Raw genomic sequence first — 20,136 nt, 5'->3', positions numbered from 1 at the left:
TAGATTTAACTCCAAGGCTAATGTCAGACCAATAATTAAGTCACAATACCCCAAACTGCCAAAGAAGCCAACAGCAAACAGATCAACCAAAGTGGATGTTTCCTTGCAGACATTTCATTACCCAGCTAGATAACATCATCAGTGCTAGAAGGGAGTGGGGTTTGCAGGGAGGAGGAGGAGGAGGAGGAGGACTGTGGGGTCCTGGGTGCTCTCTGAGCTTGGTTGTTTTCTTGCAGACCTTTCATTACCCAACTAGGTAACACCATCAGTGTTAGAAGGGAGTGGGGGATATGGGGGGGAGGAGGAAGAGGAAGGCGGAAGCAACTTGGTGCTCTCTGAGCTTGGCAGTTTTCTTGCAGACGTTTCATTCCCCAGATTAGCTAAACTCCAACCGTGTATTTGCGCCAGTGGCCAAGCACCCAAAGGTTGACCACATGCCCCTGAGGATGCCGTGGCCGCCATAAAGGCGGGGAACAATCACCGGTGACTTTTTCAGCGCCGCTGTAACTTCCAACCATCACTAAAAGGAACGGTTGTAAGTCGGGGACCTCCTCCAAAGGGCAGCATTGGATTAACCCAGTAACCAGGTCAGAGGGGGGTCTTGTGCGAAGGGGACTCGGATCTGAGACAGGCACCTCAGGGAAGAGCATCCAGCTCAGGCAGGAGGCCCCCCCCCTGTAGCCGGCGTTGCCCTTTTAAGAAGCGCTCGCCCCTCGCCCACCTACCCACCCACCCCTCCCTCCTCCCTCCCTCTTTTCTCATCCGAGGAAGAGTTTGCAAACGGGGCTCTTCCCCAAAGCGTCGCCAGCAGCTGTTAGCAGAGCGCAGCCCGGCTGTTTCCCCGGGCAGAGAGCGAGGAGGGCTGTTGGCAGCCGGGAAAGAGGTTAGCTCCGGCCGCTTTTCCGGCGCGCTCTCCTTCTTTCCAGTCGAACCACGCCGGAGCCGAGCGATGGTGGCTCTTTCGGGCGCAGCTCGGTGAATATCCGCGCCCGGAGCCAGCGCGGGTCTCCCGGGGACCCGGGACGGGGCCAAGATGGGATGTTGCACCGGCCGCTGCACTTTGATCTTCCTCTGCACTTTACAGCTGGTAAGCGGCGGGGGCTGCGTCTCTGTCCGGGAGGGGAGGGGGGGGGGTTCGGATCCTAAGCTCTTGGGGCAGCGCGTTCCGCAGGCGCACGCGGGACTACAGTTCCCATCCTCGGACGTCTGGGGTTTCGAAGCCACTCGCCTCCGGGAAGCGCCCAGCGAGGCTCTCTCTCCAGCCGCCTCGGCCAGCGAGTTGTGCCCGTGACAACCTTCGGGGTCGGGTTCACACGATGTCCGGAAGGGGCTCGAGTGCAATTCGCTATGGGTCCTTAAACGAGTCTAGGGAGGGGGACTGGCTTCGCGTGGCGCGTGAATTCTCCCTTTCCAACTGAGTGCGGTTAGCGTTGGCTAAGCTCAGCGTCTCGTGTGAACGCGCGGCCGGTTAGTTCTTCTGAGCCGGCGAAGCGAGTAGTGTGAATAGGAGCGCTGGGAAGGTCGCCTAGGTGGGGGTGTTCACTTTTTTCCCTGCTGAGTTTAGCCTTAGAGAAACCCCAACACACATTTTGGGTGCATAAATCCCAATTTACTTATTTTTATCCTGATCTGTCGCGGAGACTCGGGGGGGGGGGGTTGTCCGACTTTCTCTCTCTACTCCATGAATGAAAGAGTAAAATTAAAAGATAGCCACTCCTTAAACTCCTTGAAATTGGCTTGCGCATCCAAAAGTGATCAGAAAACATGGATTATTATTATTATTATTTTAAAAAAAGAAAAAAACAATGCTAGTCTTCCAATTTAGCTAGAGGAAGCAGATGGAAATCAGATTGATTGCACTGTTCACCGTGCAGCTGTGTGTGTTTTCCATTGGGGGAAAAAAAATCCTATGGAAGTGAATGTGGAATAGCCATTCACCCACAGAGGATACACAGATTTGCCTTTGAAAGGAGTTGTGTGATTAAAAATGTGGAATTGTTTTCTAAAGGCTTTCAAGCTACAGCAATCCGCAACTTACAGTTTGTTTACTAACCTTTCAAAGCTAACAACAGCCCTGAAAAAAACGGCTTATGACCGTTTTTCACACTTACGACCGTTGCAAAACCCCACGGTCACATGAACAAAATTCAGACGCTTGGCAACTGACTCCTATTTATGACGGTTGCACTGTCCCAGGGTCACGTGATCCGCTTTTGTGACCTTCGAGCAAGCAAAGTCAATGGGGAAGCCGGATTCACTTAACAACTGGGTTACTAACTTAGCAGCTGCGGCGATTCGCTTAACAACGGAGGCAAAAAAAGTGTAGAATGGGGCAAAATTCCCTTAAACTGTCTTGTTTAGCAACAAATTTTGGGCTCAGCTGTGGTCATAAGGATCCTTATCCAGATGATCAAAATGGTAACCTCAAAACACACGTTCCCTGTATCACCAAACTTTTTCCCCCGGGTTATTTTGTAAGATCGGAATGGAGAAATTCCTTAACAATGGACGCAAGTGCTTAGTAGTTTGTAGTTTGTCCAGATGGATTAAAAAGGGGAATATAGCTTGCAAACAAAGAATGTGTGTTTATGTCTCCCACGCAATTCTGTGTGGACTTAGACCCTGTCCATCGTCTTCCTCTCTGCCATCTGAAAGCCAGTTCTGAAATTTTGGCGTTTGGCATTTTGCTTTCGTTTGTCTTTCCTGCTTAATTAAAAAAAAAAATTAATCTTTGGGCTAAGGGGGGGGGGAACCCCACCCCTACCAGTAGAGTTCATTTACACCCTTCTTGATCATCACAACTCCCTTTTAGAAACTTTCAAAGAGGGATCAGCTTTCTCTCCCTAGATCCCAGGGTCCCAAAATATTCCAGCCAGCAACCTTTTTATTCTGGCTAATTTTGCATTCACCTCCAGTAGCTCCAAGAAGTCTAATTGGGACGCTCCATTGTTAGGGAAAGCTTTGTGCTTCTGGTGCAAATCAGAAAGCAAATCAATGGATTGCGGGCCAATTAATACCCTGCCCTGGAAGGAAACCTAAAGCAAGAAAACACACACTGCCAAACAAAAGGACACCAAGTTGCCAAAATTGTTTCCCAAACCTTTTTTTTTTTTTGCAAATACATATAACCAACCAAATCGTTGCTGACTTTTTGTCTACCCACGTTGTTTTTATTACATATAGGGGGATATTTTGGAAGGGGTTAAGGTTTTTTTTTAAATGGTACAGTAAAGAAAACATCTCTCTCTCTTTCTCTTTCTTTCTCCCTCTCCCCTCTCTCTTTCTCGCTGTGTCTCTTTCTCCCTCTCCTTTCTCTCTTTCTTCCTCTCCTTTCTCTCTTTCTTCCTGTCTCTCTCTTTCTCCCTCTCCTCTCTCTTTCTCTTTCTACCTCCCTCTCCTCCACCGCCTCCTCCTCCTCCTCCTCCTCCTCCTCCTCCTCCTCCTCCTCTTCTTCTTCTTCTTCTTCTTCTTCTTCTTCTTCTTCTTCTTCTTCTTCTTCTTCTTCTTCTTCTCTCTGTGTGTGTGTTCAGGGAGGAGAGAGAAAGAAGAATCTGTTTCCCTTTTGTTTTGGAAAAGGACAAGCTTAGTTATTCAGCTCGATTGGATTTCTTTTTTAAAAAAAAAAATTCTTTGGGGTTTTGTGTTTGAAAGCGGGGAGGTCCTTTTTTCTGTCAATGCCCTGCGAACTGTTGGACTTTCCTTTGCATTCCCTGGAATAGCCAAAATGGGATTTTGCCAAGGGTCATAATTTATCCTTGAGTAATGTATAAAACTCCATTGAGTGTGTTAATTCCTTTTTTTTTTTTTTTTTTTTTTGCTGCTAGATTGCACTACTTGCATTTGGCTGAAAGCCTGGGATCTGGGCCAACTAGAAACAAACAACTTAAACACACATGCACATACACACACACACACACACACAGGCACACACACACACACACACAGGCACACACACAACATTAGGGATTGGGAATTCAGAATAGGGGATGCTTGTTTGAAGAGGGTCTGGAACGCAGATTTCCGCACCAAAAAAACAAAAACAAAAATGGATTTTCTGTTCCTTTAGGCATTCTTCATACTTGGAGATTAGGGATGAACAAAGATTCGGCTGTTTTTCAATTGTGGTTGAGTCTGGTGGCCTGGGGGTCTCTTGTGTCTGTCCATTTCTGGTGGAAATCAGGATCTTTCTCTCTTTAAAAGGGCAACGTCTGTTCGCCTGCCTTTAGGAAGTCACTCGTCCTCTCAAGCACAAAATCCAAAAAGCGGGGGGGGGGGGAATGAGGTGGGGGGGGAAGAAATTTTGATTTTGGGTTTTGCTGATTAGATAGATTTGTTGTTATAGAAATGGCTGGTATACAAGCAGTCCTCAACTTACGACCACAACAGAGCCCAAAATTTACGTTGCTACAGGAGACATTTGTTAAGTGAGTTTTGCCCCATTTTGCCACCTTTCTTACCACTGTTGTTAAGTGGATCACTGCAGCTGTTAAGCAAGTAACACGGTTGTTAAGTGAATCTGCCTTTTCCCATTGACCGTGCTTGTCAGAAGTTCGCAAAAAGGGATCCCATGACCCCAGCAGACTGCACCCCGTCATAAATATGAGCCAGTTGCCAAGTGTCTGGCTTTTGATCATGTGATCCTGGGAACGTTGCAACGGTCGTACGTGTGAAAAATAGTCATAAGTCCTTTTTTTCAGCACCGTTGTAACTTTGAACCATCACTAAATGGACTGTGGTAAGCCGAGGACGTCCTCTAACTTTGAAACTGGAGCCTTTAAGAAAGGACATAAATGGATTTTCATTTGGATATCAAATTTGGGGGGGAAAAGAAGGAACTGTAAAACATAAGGGTGGGAGAAATGGAGAGAGTTTACAGGCATTGTCCTAATAATCCATATTTTGCCTAAGTCTGCTTTGCTGAAGAAGCTACAGTGGCCTCAGTTTATGTAAATAAACATACTAAGTCTTAAAAAAATAATAAAGTCAAAAATCTTCAGTGACTGGGTGGATCCCAGTCAAAATCAAACTAACCCTATCCTGGCTTGATGTCAGGTGTTGAACACTGCTGGCAGAGTGGTGCGTTTGTTTAAACGCAAATGCTTTTTATTCAAGAAATATGCCCTTTAGACGAGCAGCCATTCACTCAAGGAGAATGGATGATCCCTCTACATTTCTCATTCTAGGAAATGAGGCTTGAACTATTTAAAGAGAGAGAGAGAGAGAGAGAGAAGAAAAGAAAGCAGGCCCATGGCATTGTTTTCGTGTTATATTTGCCCTTTGTCCACTAATAGCTATAACTCCATCATTTGATTTAGTGCTCCCACATTTTTTTTATCCATCTCCCCCCTCCCTAGTAATTGTTGTAGCAGGTTGTGGGGTTTTTTTTCCACAAGCGTGGGAGATCCTTAGTATCCAAGATACTAGACAAAGAAACTCAGGAATGCTTTTTTTAAAAAAAAAATGGGAAAAGAAAAATGGTCTATGTATATTGAAGGCAGACGTATCCTTTTGAAACAGTCTCCATCCTTTTCTGAAGCTGCCATCACTGTAGACAGGTCATCCCACACTTTGCCTTAATGGGAAAAAAAGACCCCCCAAAATCTGCAGAATGAGTACAGAGAAGAGAAACAATAGAGTAGAGTAGAGTAGAGTAGAGTAGAATAGAATAGAATCTTTATATAGAATAGAATAGAATAGAATAGAATCTTTATATAGAATAGAATAGAATAGAATAGAATAGAGCTGGAAGGGATCTTGGAGGTCTTCTAGTCCCTTCAAGCTCTATTCTATTCTATTCTATTCTATTCTATTCTATTCTATTCTATTCTATTCTATTCTATTCTATTCTATTCTATTCTATTCTACTCTACTCTACTCTACTCCAGCCCCCTGCTCGAGCAGATGATTAGGGGATTAGAGGCTAAAATATATGAGCAGGAATTGTGTATGTCTAGTTTAATGAAAAGAAAGACTGGAGGTGACAGGATAGCAGTGTTTCAATATCTGAGGGGCAGCCACCAAGAAAGGGGGTCCATTTATTCTACAAAGCACCAGAAGGCAGGACAAGAAGCAACAGATGGAAACCAATCAAGAAGAGAAGCAACCTAGAATATAACAGTATTCCAGCATAAGAGGGGCTGCCACAAAGAAGAGGGGGGGGTCAGCTTATTTTTCAAAGCATGAGAGGTCAGGACAAGAAGCAACGGATGGAAACTAATCAAGGAGAGAAGCAACCTAGAACTAAGGAGAAACTTCCTGACAGTGAGAACAATCAATCAGTGAAACAACCTGCCTCCAGAAGCGGTGAATGCTTCAACACTGGAAGTTTTTAAGAAGAGATTGGACAGCCATTTGTCTGAAATGGTACAGGGTTTCCTGCCTGAGCAGGGGGTTGGACTAGAAGACCTCCAAGGTCCCTCCCAATTCATTCTGTTGTTCTGTTAAATGCATCATGGGGAATTTCTAAATAATTTGTTCAATGCCTGGGTCTGAATGTTTCTCCTTTCCACCATTCCCAGTCTATGGGGAGAGATTTGGCCTGTTCCCCAGGAGTTCCTGGCTAAAGTTTTGACATTAACCCCCCACCCCACCCCGGTGCTTGGCCTGCAGCCTTCTCCAACTTGTTCTCCTCCCAGATGTAGCCCACTCAGGAATACTGTAGTTGTGTGGATTGAGCACATCTGGACGCCACCTGGTTGGAGATGTTTGCCCCTGTCAGTTTCCAGTCCCTCGGGCAATTGGGTGACATCATGTATCAGGATGACAATAGAATGCTGTGATCGGGCCAATGATTGATTTGGGAAGCAGAAGGTCGCGCTGTCTAAGCGCATTCATAGATTACAGTGAGAGCGAAGGTTCTTTGTTTGCTACCATATTTATCTGTCTAAGCGCATTCATAGATTACAGTGAGAGCGAAGGTTCTTTGTTTGCTACCATATTTATCATACATTGGACACTTTCAAGGCTGGTGTTAGAAAGAAGAGGGGGACAACCTATTCTCCAAAGCATCTAAAGCAGTGGTTCTCAACCTTTTTAATGCCGCGACCCCCAACCGGTCGTAAGTCGAGGACTACTCAACTGGTGCAGCACCGTTTGCAGAATGGGACTTTTGGCGGGCTCAGCAGGGCAGAGACAGCCTGGACAATTCCTATTGGCTTTTGAAAGCCAATAGAATTAGACTCTATTCAAGAGAGTCTATTCTATTGGCTTTCAAAAGCCAATAGAATAAAAGGGAGTAGCACAGCTAAGGAAAAGGGGAAAAAATGGCGGACTACGTTGTTTGGCGACCCCCGTGAAATGGTCGTTCGACCCCAAATGGGGTCCCGACCCACAGGTTGAGAACCACTGATCTAAAGGAAGGACAAGAAACAATGGATGGAAACTAATCAAAAAGAGAAGCAACCTAGAACTAAGGAGGAATTTTCTGACATTTAGGGACAGTTAATCAGTGGAATGGCTTGCTCCAGAACTTGTGAGTGCTCCATCACTGAAAGTTTTAAAGAAGTGATTGGACAGCCACCTGTCTGAAATGATATAGGCCTATAGCATTGGTGGCGAACCTATGGCACGGGTGCCAGAGGCGGCACTCAGAGCCCTCTCTGTGGGCACGCGCGCCGTCGCCCCAGTCCTAGGCCTTCAGCTGGGTTTTATAAAACCTTTTCGCTTTAGGCCTTTGCCACCGTGTGCAAAAAATAAAAAAAAAGGTTCAATCAATTTCAACTTCTTGCGAGAAAAAAAAAGATCTTGTAAAGTTGGAATTGATTGATTGAACTTTTTAGCCCCACCCAGTCTGCCGTTACCACCGCAGCCACGCCCACCCAGTGGGCCACGCCCACCCAATGGGCCACACTCACCCAATCCACTTGGCACTCAATGATGCATAAGTGGGTTTTGGGTTGCAGTTTGGGTACTCGGTCTCTAAAAGGTTCGCCACCATTGGCCTATAGGGTCTCCTGCTTGAGCAGGGGGTTGGACTACTAGAAGATCTCCAAGGTCCCTTCCAACATCATCATCATCATCAATAATAATAATAATAATCACGTGCCTACGGGGATGCTGCAACGGTCGTAAGTGTGAAAAATGGTCATAAGTCACTTCTTTCACTGCCGTTGTAACTTCAAATGGTCAGTAAATGAACGGTTATAAGTTGAAGGCAACCTGTATTGTAACATAACTCCCTGGTTCTTGGCCTGGATCCCAAGGGTCCCACAAAATTGGCCTAATTTTTAACACTGCAAAAAAACCTGCAAACATTATTTTTGCAAAAACTGCTAAGACAGTGGTTCTCAACCTGTGGGTCGGGACCCCATTTGGGGTCGAACGACCATTTCACGGGGGTCGCCAAACAATGCAGTCCGCCATTTTTTTCCCCTTTTCCTTAGCTGTGCTACTCCCTTTTATTCTACTGGCTTTTGAAAGCCAACAGAATAGACTCTCTTGAATAGAGTCTAATTCTATTGGCTTTCAAAAGCCAATAGGAATTGTCCAGGCTGTCTCTGCCCTGCTGAACCCGCCAAAAGTCCCATTCTGCAAACGGTGCTGCACCAGTTGAGTAGTCTTCGACTTACGACCGGTTGGGGGGTCGCGGCATTAAAAAGGTTGAGAACCACTGGACTAGAAGATCTCCAAGGTCCCTTCCAACATCATCATCATCATCATCAACAACAATAATAATAATAATCATGTGCCTACGGGGATGCTGCAATGGTCGTAAGTGTGAAAAATGGTCATAAGTCACTTTTTTCACTGCCGTTGTAACTTCAAATGGTCAGTAAATGAACGGTTATAAGTTGAAGGCAACCTGTGTTTTCACATAACTCCCTGGTTCTTGGCCTGGATCCCAAGGGTCCCACAACATTGGCCTAATTTTTAATACTGCAAAAAAACCTGCAAACATTATTTTTGCAAAAACTGCTCAGAGGTCTGGCGAAGTGAGATTTCATCCCTGTTTAATACAGAACAGAGAAGAAGTCAGGCTTTGGGGGGTTTCTATTTTACTTTCTAATCTCAAGATTTTTTTATTTTTTTTACATTGGTCCTCTCTGCCCCGATTTTGCATGACAGAGGAAAATTAGATGGCCGGGTGGGGAGAAGGTCATGGGAAAACTAACGGTCGGAAAGAAAAGTTCAGCTTTTTTTGCAGCTCGTGGCTGGAGTGGGAGAATTATTTAGAATTTTTCAGGGACTACAGCTATGCAAGGGATAGGAAAGCTATATTAAACTGGGCACTGTGGGAGGGACCATGATAACAGGGTCTTGAGAATCTTTGGCAAAGCGACTGTTTTGATTTGTACTTTTCTATGTGAAAAAAATCCCACGTGGGTAAAATCCTCTTGGGATTCTACCACAGTATTACTTTTTGCCTGCTGTTTCTTGCATCTTGTGCATGGACGGCTGCCCTGAGTGGTTTGGAGTTGAACAGAGTCAAAATCTTCATTCAATCAGTCAACCAAATGAATCAATGCAGGTAGTCCTCAACTTACAACAGTTCATTTAGTGACCGTTCGAAGTTACAACGGTAGTGAAAAAAGAGACTTATGACCGTGTTTCACGTCTACGGCCGTTGCAGCATCCCCAGGGTCACGGGATCAAAATTCAGACGCTTGGCATCTGACTCGTATTTATGACGGTTGCAGTGTTCCTGGGGTCACGTGATCCTCTTTTGCGACCTTCTGACAAGCAAAGTCAATGGGGAAACCCGGATTCACTTAACAACCATGTTACTAATTTTACAACTGCAGTGATTCACTTAACAAATGTGGCAAGAACAGTCATAAAATGAGACAAAACTCACTTAGCAAATTTCTCACTTTGAAACATACATTTTGGGCTCAGTTGTGGTCGTAAGTCGAGGAGTACCTGTATCTTCTGGTAGATTTCCACTTACTTCAATGACAAAAGAGTGGGCATTGTATGTTTCTCTTCATCTTTAGGCTTCTCACATCAGGGGAGTGAAACAATGCGTCACCTCCTGCCACCAATTCCTAAAGTGCAGGATACAAATGGTTGCAATCCTCTTACACGCAACGTTGCTGGCTGTGGAATTCTGGGAGTTGAAGTCCTCATGCCTTAAAATTGTCAAGTTTGGGAAACACTGTCTTACAGGATTTAGAGCTAAGTTAACTATGCCAAAGACATGTTTCCTGGAAATCTTGCTGATTGAGAGAGAATGACAGACAAATGCATTTTTTACAGTTGTGGGATTCAGCCGGTTCGCACTACTTCAGCAGAACCGGTAGCTAATTTTTTTGTTGCCCAGGCCCAGAACGGACTTCCGGAAGCAGCCTCCACACAGAGAACCGGTTGTTCACATATTTAAATCCCACCACTGCATTGTTCCTAATAAATAATATTATAAGAGCCGTGGTACCGCAGTGGTTAAAAGGCTCCTTCAGGGGGCAGTATGGCAGGCTAACTCTGCCTACTGCCAGCAGTTCGATCCTGACCAGCTCAAGGTTGACTCAGCCTTCCATCCTTCCGAGGTCGGTAAAATGAGGACCCAGATTGTTGGGGGCAAGAGGCTGTAAACCACTTAGAAAGGGCTGTAAAGAAATGTGAAGCAGTATATAAGTCTAAGCGCTACTACTATTGCTAATATTGGATGAGAAGAAATAAAATCTGGACCGAGTAGCAAATCTGGATGATTAACAAGCATTTCTGATTTCTGACTGTCTGGGAAAACACATATGCAGGGGGATTAGAAGTGGATAACAGAATAAGAGAGTTGGAAGGGATCTTGGAGGTTCTCTAGTCCAACTCCCTGCTCAAGCAGGAGACCGTATAATATTCCAGATAAATGTTGTCCAATCTCTTCTTGAAAACCTCAAGTATTGGAGCACCCACAACTTCTGTAGGCAAGTCATTTCATTGATTAATTGTTCTAACTGTCAGGAAGTTTCTCCTTAGTTCTAGATTGCTTCTCTCCTTGATTAGTTTCCATCCGTTGCTTCTTGTCCTGCCTTCAGGCGCTTTGGAGAATAGCTTGACTTCCTCTTCTTTGGAGAATAGCTTGACTTTCCTCTTCCTATTCTTTGGAGAATAGCTTGACTTCCTCTTCCCCTGAGATATTGGAAGACTGCTATCATGTCGCCCCTTGTCCTTCTCTTCATTAAACTAGACATACCCAATTCCAGCAATCGTTTCCTTGTATGTTTTAGCCTCCAATCCCCTAATCATCTTTGTTGCTCTTCTCTGTATACTTTCTAGAGTCTCAACATCTTTTTTTATATTATGGTGACCAAAACTGGACGCTGTATTCCCAGTGTGGTCTCACCAAGGTGCTATAAATGATATTAACAGATTTGAGCAAATTTTCTTTTGCAACAGATGGCAAAACGAAATTCGGTCTTTAATGCAAACCATTTCCATAAGCCAGTTCACAGATTTGATCACCTTAATCAACAGACCAGTAATAAACATAGAAAACAGAGATAAAAGTGATTACTTGTGCCAAGAAAAATACAATCAACAGAGTAATTTTGGAGGTGAATGTATAATAAAGACAGGCAAAAATTGATATTGCTTAAGGGCAGGGGTAGGCAACCTTGGCTCTTTTATGACTCGTGGACTTCAACTCCCAGAATTCCTGAGCCAGCCATGGCTCAGCTTGGAAACCTTTCCCTTTCCCCTCAGCGTGGCTGGCTCAGGAATTCTGGGAGTTGAAGTCCACGAGTCATAAAAGAGCCAAGGTTGCCTATCCCTGCTTTAGGGTATCTAGAATGCTTTTCATGCATTCTAGATCCATTACAGCTGTAATCTTTATGCTATTTTAACTTTTAGCTGGGAGAGGCACAGAGTTGGTTATAAGATGGGTAGCCCGATAAAGGTTTGAAATAAAAGAAATAAAATAATTCATGAACTGAAATTCACCCTCCCCTCGAATACTTGTGGTTTTTTTGTAATTAATTTATATGCCACCCCTATCGTCCCATGACTCTGGATGGCTTACAATCCTATAAAAATAATAATAATATAAAAGATTAAAAGAGTAACACAGTAAATATAAAATTAAATACCATTTGAAACAGAAGCGAGTTATAATTCTGAATTAAAAGGAACGGGACAGTCCTTGGCAGCTGCTGTTCCAGATGTTTAAGCTGGTTCCCAAATTAATTCATTTTCTGGAGTCTCAGCGATGGGTGAAAAATAAAATAAACAAGCGGGCCTGAATTTGCACAAGGCTGCCCGCTCCCCCTTCGAAAAATTCATCACCACGAACAGGGTCCAGCTTCACATTTTATGCAAATGAGGCATGGAGGCCTTTCGCTGACCTGATTAATTATTGGGTGTGAACACAACCCGAGGCATTCAGCATCAGTGTCACAATCATTTGTTCATATTTCTTTTTAAATTTTGCAGAGTTGTGAACGAGAACTGGGATTGGGAGGAGGGAGGGAGAGAGAGAGAGATAATTGACAAGAAGGATCTGGAGTTCAAAAAAAAAAAATTGCCTTTATCTTTTTTTGCCAGGCTTCAATAATAATGGCAGCATTGGCCTCTAGCCTATTTGCAAAAAAACCCCCTCAATTCCCTTTCAAATGAGGCATCAGTTGGGGGGAGGGAGAACACCATCAGGGGTAGTGGAAATACATGGACCAGCTGCACATTTGCACAAGATACGCGCACACACACACAGGACGGTGGTGCCCTGAGACCTAATTGGAGCATATGTTGGTGAGAGGGGGCCAGAAATGCATTGGTAGTAATGGACCGTGGGACTCAAGTGTGGACCGTGGAAATCAAAACGGATTGCATAGGCTGACGGGAGAGATAAATGATTCTCTTCTCTGAGTATACACTACTTAAGCCTTGCTAAACATAGAAAGAGCAGTTGCAGGAACTGGGTATGTCCAGTCTAGTGAAAAGGAGTAGAGGAGATGTGATAGCAGTCTTCCACTATTTGAGGGGCTCATCTCCGTTTTTTAGCTGAGGGAGCCAGCGTTGTCTGAAGACAGTTCCATGGTCCTATTCCTATTCCAGTGATGGGGAACCTTTTAGAGACTGCCCAAAAACTGGCTCCGCCCCCATCCCGTCCCCCACCCCACTTGGCCGCAGGGCCACTCACTGCCTCCAGGGTCCACTGCAGATCGCCCAGGCAGCCCAGCAGCGCCATGGCGGCAATGACCTCTGCCCGCGCCCCGCAGCATCAACTGTGCAGGATGGGGCATGAGGGCAGAGTCTTGTCTACGCTGCCTGGCTCCCATGTTCTTGGCTGCGCTGCTCCGTGTGGACCACACTCAGGGGTGACTCTCCTCAAGGGGGGCTGCTGGTGAGGAGGGGATCATGGGGGGAGGCAAGGCTGGGGCAACGGCCCGTGTGCCCACAGAGAGGGCTCTGAGTGCTGCCTCTGGCATGCGTACCATAGGTTCGCCACCACTGTCCTATTCCGTTCTAATGTTTTTACAAGGAGGAGAAATATTGAGCTTCATTGTGGCCATAATTTGAGGACTACAATTGGCTTGCATGTCACTGGTTTCCAGGCTGGCACAATGCTCTCTCAAGCTGCGATGTGAAAATGTGAAATCGCTGTATAACTCGGCACCCACGGAAGCAGATTCAGGACAGGGAGGCTTGTGGTGTCCTGATTCTGGTGCTAAGGTCAGGATGTGTTCAGGTTTAAACTTGGTTGAATTCTTGGAGGAACGAAGCATGTTTTGCCATTCAGATGAGTGAATGAAAGATAAGACTCGCAGTTGAGAAAGAAAAGAGTTAGAATCGTTGTGTAGCTATCCTTACAAATGTAGTTAATCAATTATGTAATGGATTTTTCATCCCTTGGGGTAATTAGAACTGGAGAAATCAATTGGGAACGATTCTCTGTTGTTCTCCTCCTTGTAAAACATTGTTACCCTTAAAATGATAACACTTATATATATATATTTATATATATATATATGTTTGTGTGTATATATAAATAGAGCTGGTCCTCAACTTACAACAGTTTGTTTAGTGACTGTTGGAAGTTACAATGGCACTTATGACCATTTTTCACAATTACGACCTTTGTAGCATCCTCATGACCATGTAACCATGTGATCAAAATTCTGATGTTTGGCAACTGGTTCATATTTACGATGGTGTTGCAGTGTCCCGGGGTCACGTGATCATCTTTTGCGACCTTCTGACAAGCAAAGTCAATGAGGAAGCCAGATTTACTTAACAATCCAGTGACTAAATAACTCCCTTCTAGCCCTGATGGTATTACCTAGTTGGGTAATGAAACGTCTGAAAGAAAATAACCAAGCTCAGAGAGCACCAAGGACCCCACAAACTTCTTCTTCTATTCCTTCTTCTCTCCACAAACCCCACTCCCTTCTAGCCCTGATGATGTTTCCTAGTTGAGTAGTAAAACGTCTGCAAGAAAATAACCAGACTTAGAGAGCACCAAGTATCTCCTCCTTCTCCTCCTCCTCCCCCCTCCTCCTCGCATACCCCACTCCCTTCTAGCACTGGTGATGTTACCTAGTTGGGTAATGAAATGTCTGCAAGAAAACAACCAAGCTCAGAGACCACCAAGGACCCCATAGTTCATTCCTTCCTTCCTTCCTTCCTTCCTTCCTTCCTTCCTTCCTTCCTTCCTTCCTTCCTTCCTTCCTTCCTCCTCCTCCTCCTCCTCCTCCTCCTCCTCCTCCTCCTCCTCCTCCTCCTCCTCCTCCTCCTCCTCCTCCTTTCTAGCACTGATGATGTTACCTAGTTGGGTAATGAATCATCTGCAAGAAAACAACCAACCTCAGAGAGCACCCAGGATCCCATAAACCTCATAATGATAGGTATCTTAGCATAGTTGTGTAGTTTTGGATGTGAAATGAACAAAGTGCTTTTCAGGACCCAGGAAGACACATATAGCCCATAACAGCAATTTCTTAAAGCAGTTGTATCTTTCCCTGGAAGTTCCCAGTACTTTTTTTGCCTTCAAATCTGAAGCACATATCCACCCTAATGTGCAGTGATGAAAAGAAGATCAGATTACATAGTTTGCATTTACGTCTTCAGCACCAAGACAATTGCAATCAGTCCTTGGATTTCCAGTATACCCAAAACATATTTTCCTGCATAATTAACTTACAATTAATTGAGGTTAATTGGGGTTAATTAACTTGTATTATTTGGGGTTAATTAACTTATAAAGGTTAATAAATTTAAGGTTCTTGGTTAGGTCTTGAATTATTAAGTTTCCACTGCTTTTTAGACTATGAATCTAATTGTAGATTATTCAGAAATAATAATAATAATAATAATAATAATAATAATAATAATACAACAATAATATAATTATTCATGAATGGTACATCTGAAAACCCGAATTTCCTTTTGCAATCTTCATTTGAATGTCTTAATTAGTCTGGAGTTTTAACTTTTATTTGTTGCAGCTAATTTGCCTCTGCAGAGCGAACTTGTTTGGTTCTCCCTGCAGAGACCTTGAAACAGGATATATTTTCAAACAGATTGTGACCTTTAATCATGGCGTCATGGCTATCATCTTGACTTTTTGGTTTGTCTGCCTCCCTTTCAGTTTTAAGATCAAAAGAAATCAACTTTTCACCACTTGATAAAAATGTAAATGCAAGTTCCACAAGCTGTACAGGGTTACTAGCTATTCAGCTTTTGCTGAAATTGATGTCCTTGGATGTTCAGTGGATTGAGGGAGGGAGGGAGGGAGGGAGGGAAGGAAGGAAGGAAGGTCTTGAAGGAGGGATGGAGGGATGGAGGAAGGAAAGGTGATCTTGAGGGAGAGAGGAAGGAAGGAAGGAAGGAAGGAAGGAAGGAAGGAAGGAAGGAAAGAAGGAAGGAAGGAAGGGTGCATGATAACAGTGTTCCACTATCTCAGGGGCTGCCCCAAAGAAGAGGGAGTCAAGCTAGTCTCCAAAGCGCCTGAAGGCAGGACGAGAAGCAACAGATGGAAACTAACCAAGGAGAGAAATGGAGATGGAAACTAATCAAGGAGAGAAGCAACCTAGAACTAAGGAGAAACTTCCTGACACTAAGAACAATTAATCAGTGGAACAGCCTGCCTCCAGAAGCAGTGAATGCTCCAACACTGGAAGTTTTTAAGAAGAGACTGGACAGCCATTTGTCCGAAATGGTGTAGGGTTCCTGCCTGAGCAGGGGGTTGGACTCGATGACCTCCAAGGTCCCTTCCAACTTTATTATTATTATTATTATTATTATTGAAGGAAGGAGGGAGGGAGGGAGATCTTGAAGGAGGGAGGGAGGAAGGGTGATCTTGAGGGAGAGGAAGAAAAGAAGGAAGAAAGGAAAGGAGGGAGGGAGGAAGGGAGGAAGGAAGGAAGGAAGGAAGGAAGGAAGGAAGGAAGGAAGGAAGGAAGGAAGGAAGGAAGGAAGGAAGGAAGGAAGGAACGATCTAATAATAGGAACTAGCATCAGGATGAAATATCCACATAACAAGTGATTAAGTTGAATAAATTGCCAAGAATCCTTCTGAGGTACAATTCAGATTTAAATTCCAGAAAAGAAATTTAAAAACAACATCTAAATTCACTTGGTTTAGTGACATTATGAGAGGACCAATTTACTTTAAAACAGCATTTTTTTTAAAAAAAAAAAAATCAAGATTATCCCATAATACAAGTTTGCCAGGTGTAAAAATGCTCAGATATTTATCCACAACCCACAATATTGTCTATCGTGCAATATTAAATCCAGGTATTTAACCAAATTCTAGAATTATACAAAACCCAATACTGGCTAGAATTCCAAAGAGGTTAAAAAGAAGCTCACAACTTGAAGTTAAAGAAAAATGGAATTCTGGAAAAAAAAATCCTTATTCCAGCCAATGTCCAGGACTAAAAAAAAAAAAAAACCAAGAACAAAAGCCCAACAATAAATCTTCAAGCATGGAAAATTAAATCCACTTTTGGATAGTACAGGTAGATAGATCTAATTTTTACAGTGAGATTCTGGAACGATGCTCTTGACAAATAGGGGCAGGGAAAATGGATAATATTTACATTCACTTAAAGTTGTGGAAAAGAAATAAAAAGAGCTCTTGATAAATAATTCTGACTGCAAATTAAATTAATCTTAATCACATTTATCTTACCCCAAATACTCAAAGAATGCTGGATCATCTACTGTATCTCGATTTTCTTTCGTTGGTATCAGGATAGTGCAGGAGTCTTCAAACTTGGCAACTTTAAGACTTGTGGACTTCAACTCCCAGAATTCCTGAGCCAGCCAGAGCTGGCTGAGGAATTCTGGGAGTTGAAGTCCACAAGTCTTAAAGTTTTCAAGTTTAAAGACCCCTGGGATAGGGATATATTCAATTTTAGCAGCGTAGCAAATGTTGTAGGGATATTTATGCCAAGCTAAACAAGAGCTAAAGCCATCAATCAAAATATATCAAAATGATTACTATGGCCCAATAGTATTAAATCTGATTATGCCTTTTTATAAAATAATTCAACGGTGTATGAAACTCATATAATATCAAAATCATATTAAGGAGAATTTCTGCCTTATTTCTGAAAAATCTAACACATTATTCTCTTTTGACTACGACATATATTCTGTCACTGCTGTTATAATTTCTTTGATATATTCATTGATTGGAATGACCCAAGGAGGAAATTCCAAACCAAATTAGAAAGAAAAGCAGAAAGAGAACATTTTTGAAAAAAATTAAAAGTAGAATTTATCCAATAGGGTAGTGTCCCATTTATAAAAAACATCTCGATTAGGAACTATGGATGCACAATATAAGAGAGAGGGAGAGAGGGAGGGAGGGAGAGAGAGAGAGAGAGAGAGAGAGAGAATGAATGAGAATTCCCAGGTGGTTGAAAACCTATTTAAAATTATCCCAAGCAACTCTTATCAAAAGCTTTGTCATAATCTAATGCAGGGGTCTTCCAACTTGGCCCTTTTATGACTTGTGGACTTCAACTCCCAGAACTCCTCAGCTAGCATGGCTGGCTAGGGAATTCTGGGAGTTGAAGTCCACACATACCTTAAAGTGGCTGAGGTTGAGTGACACTGCTCTAGATTTTTACACCAAGTTAAACCAGAACGTCAGTCAAGAATCGATAGCATTGTTTTTTTCAATCTTGGCAACTTTAAGATGTGTGGACTTCAATTCCCAGAAAGCCCCAGTTAGTATCTATACAGGTAGTCCTTGACTTACAATGATTCATTTAGTTACAATTCGAGGTTACAATGGTTCTGAAAAAATGGACTTATGACCGTTTTTCACACTTATGACCATTGCAGCATCCCCATGTCACATGATCAAAATTTGAGCACTTGGCAACTGGCATGTATTAATGACAGTTGTACTGTCCCAAGTCACATGATCACCATTTGTAACCTTCCCAGTTAGTTTCCAAAAAACAAAGTCAATGAAAGAAGCCCCATTCTCTTACACAACCTCATGTTTCACATAACAACTGGAAGGTTTCACTTAACAACTGTGGCAAAAAGGGCATAAAATGGCCCAAAACTCACTTAATAACTGCCTTGCTTAGCCACGGAAATGTTGGATTCTCTTGTGATTGTAAATTGACGACTACCTGTACTTGTTGTTGGGTGTTGGTGCATCATCTAAAATGTCATAATATGTCATCTTTGGCATAGATGACACAGTTCATCACTGTGCTAGGTTCTTGATATTTAGTAGAAGGACTTCAACAAGTTTATTTTATTTCATTTGAGTTTAGCTGAGTTTGTATTGCATGGGAGAGAAACCCCATTTCTATATCATGTCAAGGCTTTCCAAAGCACCTGAAGGCAGGACAAGAAGCAACGGGTGGAAACTAACCAAAGAGAGAAGCAACCTAGAACTAAGGAGAAACTTCCTGACAGTTAGAACAATTAACCAGTGGAACAACCTGCCTCCAGAAGCGGTGAATGCGCCAACACTGGAAGTTTTAAGAAGAAACTGGTCAGCCATTTGTCTGAAATGGTATAGGGTTTCCTACCCAAGCAGGGGGTTGAACTAGATGACCTCCAAGGTCCCTTCCAACTTTATCATTATTATTATTATTAAGAGTCATGCTGGGATCCTACTTATTTTCTGGGATAGAAGTGGGGGTCAATCTATAATCCAAAGCACCTGAGAGCAGAACAAGAAGCAATGGATGGAAACGAATCAAGAGAGAACCAACTTAGAACTAAGGGGAAATTTCCTGAATGGGAGAACAATTAACCAGTGGAACATTTTGCCTCCGGAAGTTGTGGGTGCTCCAACACTGGAAGTTTTTAAGAAGAGACTGGGCAGCCATTTGCCCGAAATGGTATTGGATCTCCTGCTTGAGCAGGGGGTTGGACTAGAAGACCTCCAAGGTCCCTTCCAACTCTCTTATTTTGTTGTCATTGTTCAGCTTTTCCCTGAGAACAGTGTGAAATCTTCTTAAGGAAATCTTCCTTTCCGACTCTTGTTATTCTGTTATCTTTATTATCTCTCTCTCTCCTCTCTCTCTCTCTCTCTCTTACTGGGACTTTAATTGATACTGAATAAATTAGCGCTTGAAGTTTTAATTCTTAACCACCTTGTCTTTCAACTGAGTAAGACAAGATCTAAATCCAATAAATCAGCTTCAAGGAAATTTGGACTTTTTGCCATTTTTGGGCGCTGGGGAGCATGGAAAATCCTCCTCTGGGTGAATTTTCATGACAGCACGAAGATCTTATAGCTTTCCTGTTTCTGTGCAATGGACACGATTTTATTGCTGCCTGATCTTTGCGCTGTTGCAAAACGCGCTTTCTCCAAGGAAAAAAACCAGACTCCTCCCTGGGTTCTCTTTTGCTGAATTCGAGGCTCAAAACGATGCCAAATGTACACAACCGCCAAACGTAGATTCTGTTCTCAGCCCTTTGGAGCATACAGGTGGTCCTCGGCTTACAGCAGGGGTGTCAAACTCAATTTCACTGAGGGCCACATCAGCATTGCGGTTGCCCTGGGGGGTGGGTGGGTGTGGCCAGAGTGGGTGCAGCCTACTGGGTAGGCGTGGATGGAGTGGGTGTGGCCTACTGGGTGGGCATGGCCAGTACTACATCATTTGCGTCAAGGGTGCCTGTGGGGGCCTGGGCAGGTGTGGGACAGATCTGAGGGTCTCTGGCAGAAGGGGGTGGGACAGGGGCAAGTGCCAAGGCATGGTCCACTGGGGCAAGTGCCAAGATGGCCAC

The 20,136-nt window shown here is 43.6% G+C and overlaps 1 protein-coding gene across 3 annotated transcripts in view; it reads left to right on the top strand.

Moving 5' to 3' along the window:
- Positions 1 to 779: 779 nt before the first annotated feature.
- The window catches only part of LOC120307617 (sodium/potassium-transporting ATPase subunit beta-1-interacting protein 4), a 115,756-nt gene continuing 96,399 nt past the window's right edge, over positions 780 to 20,136 (top strand). For all 3 annotated transcript variants that reach the window (XM_039342537.1, XM_039342535.1, XM_039342536.1), the window contains exon 1: positions 780 to 1,087. In XM_039342537.1, the coding sequence (XP_039198471.1) occupies positions 1,034 to 1,087 (54 nt within the window). In that variant the 5' untranslated portion in view covers positions 780 to 1,033. The remainder of the gene's footprint in view (positions 1,088 to 20,136) is intronic.

The sequence above is a fragment of the Crotalus tigris genome, unplaced genomic scaffold, assembly GCF_016545835.1.
Source record: "Crotalus tigris isolate CLP2741 ecotype Arizona unplaced genomic scaffold, ASM1654583v1 scf7180000017794.702064, whole genome shotgun sequence".
NCBI classification, from domain to species: domain Eukaryota; kingdom Metazoa; phylum Chordata; class Lepidosauria; order Squamata; family Viperidae; genus Crotalus; species Crotalus tigris.
Note: the sequence above shows the minus strand (reverse complement) of the source record. Positions and strands in the feature narration are given on the sequence as shown.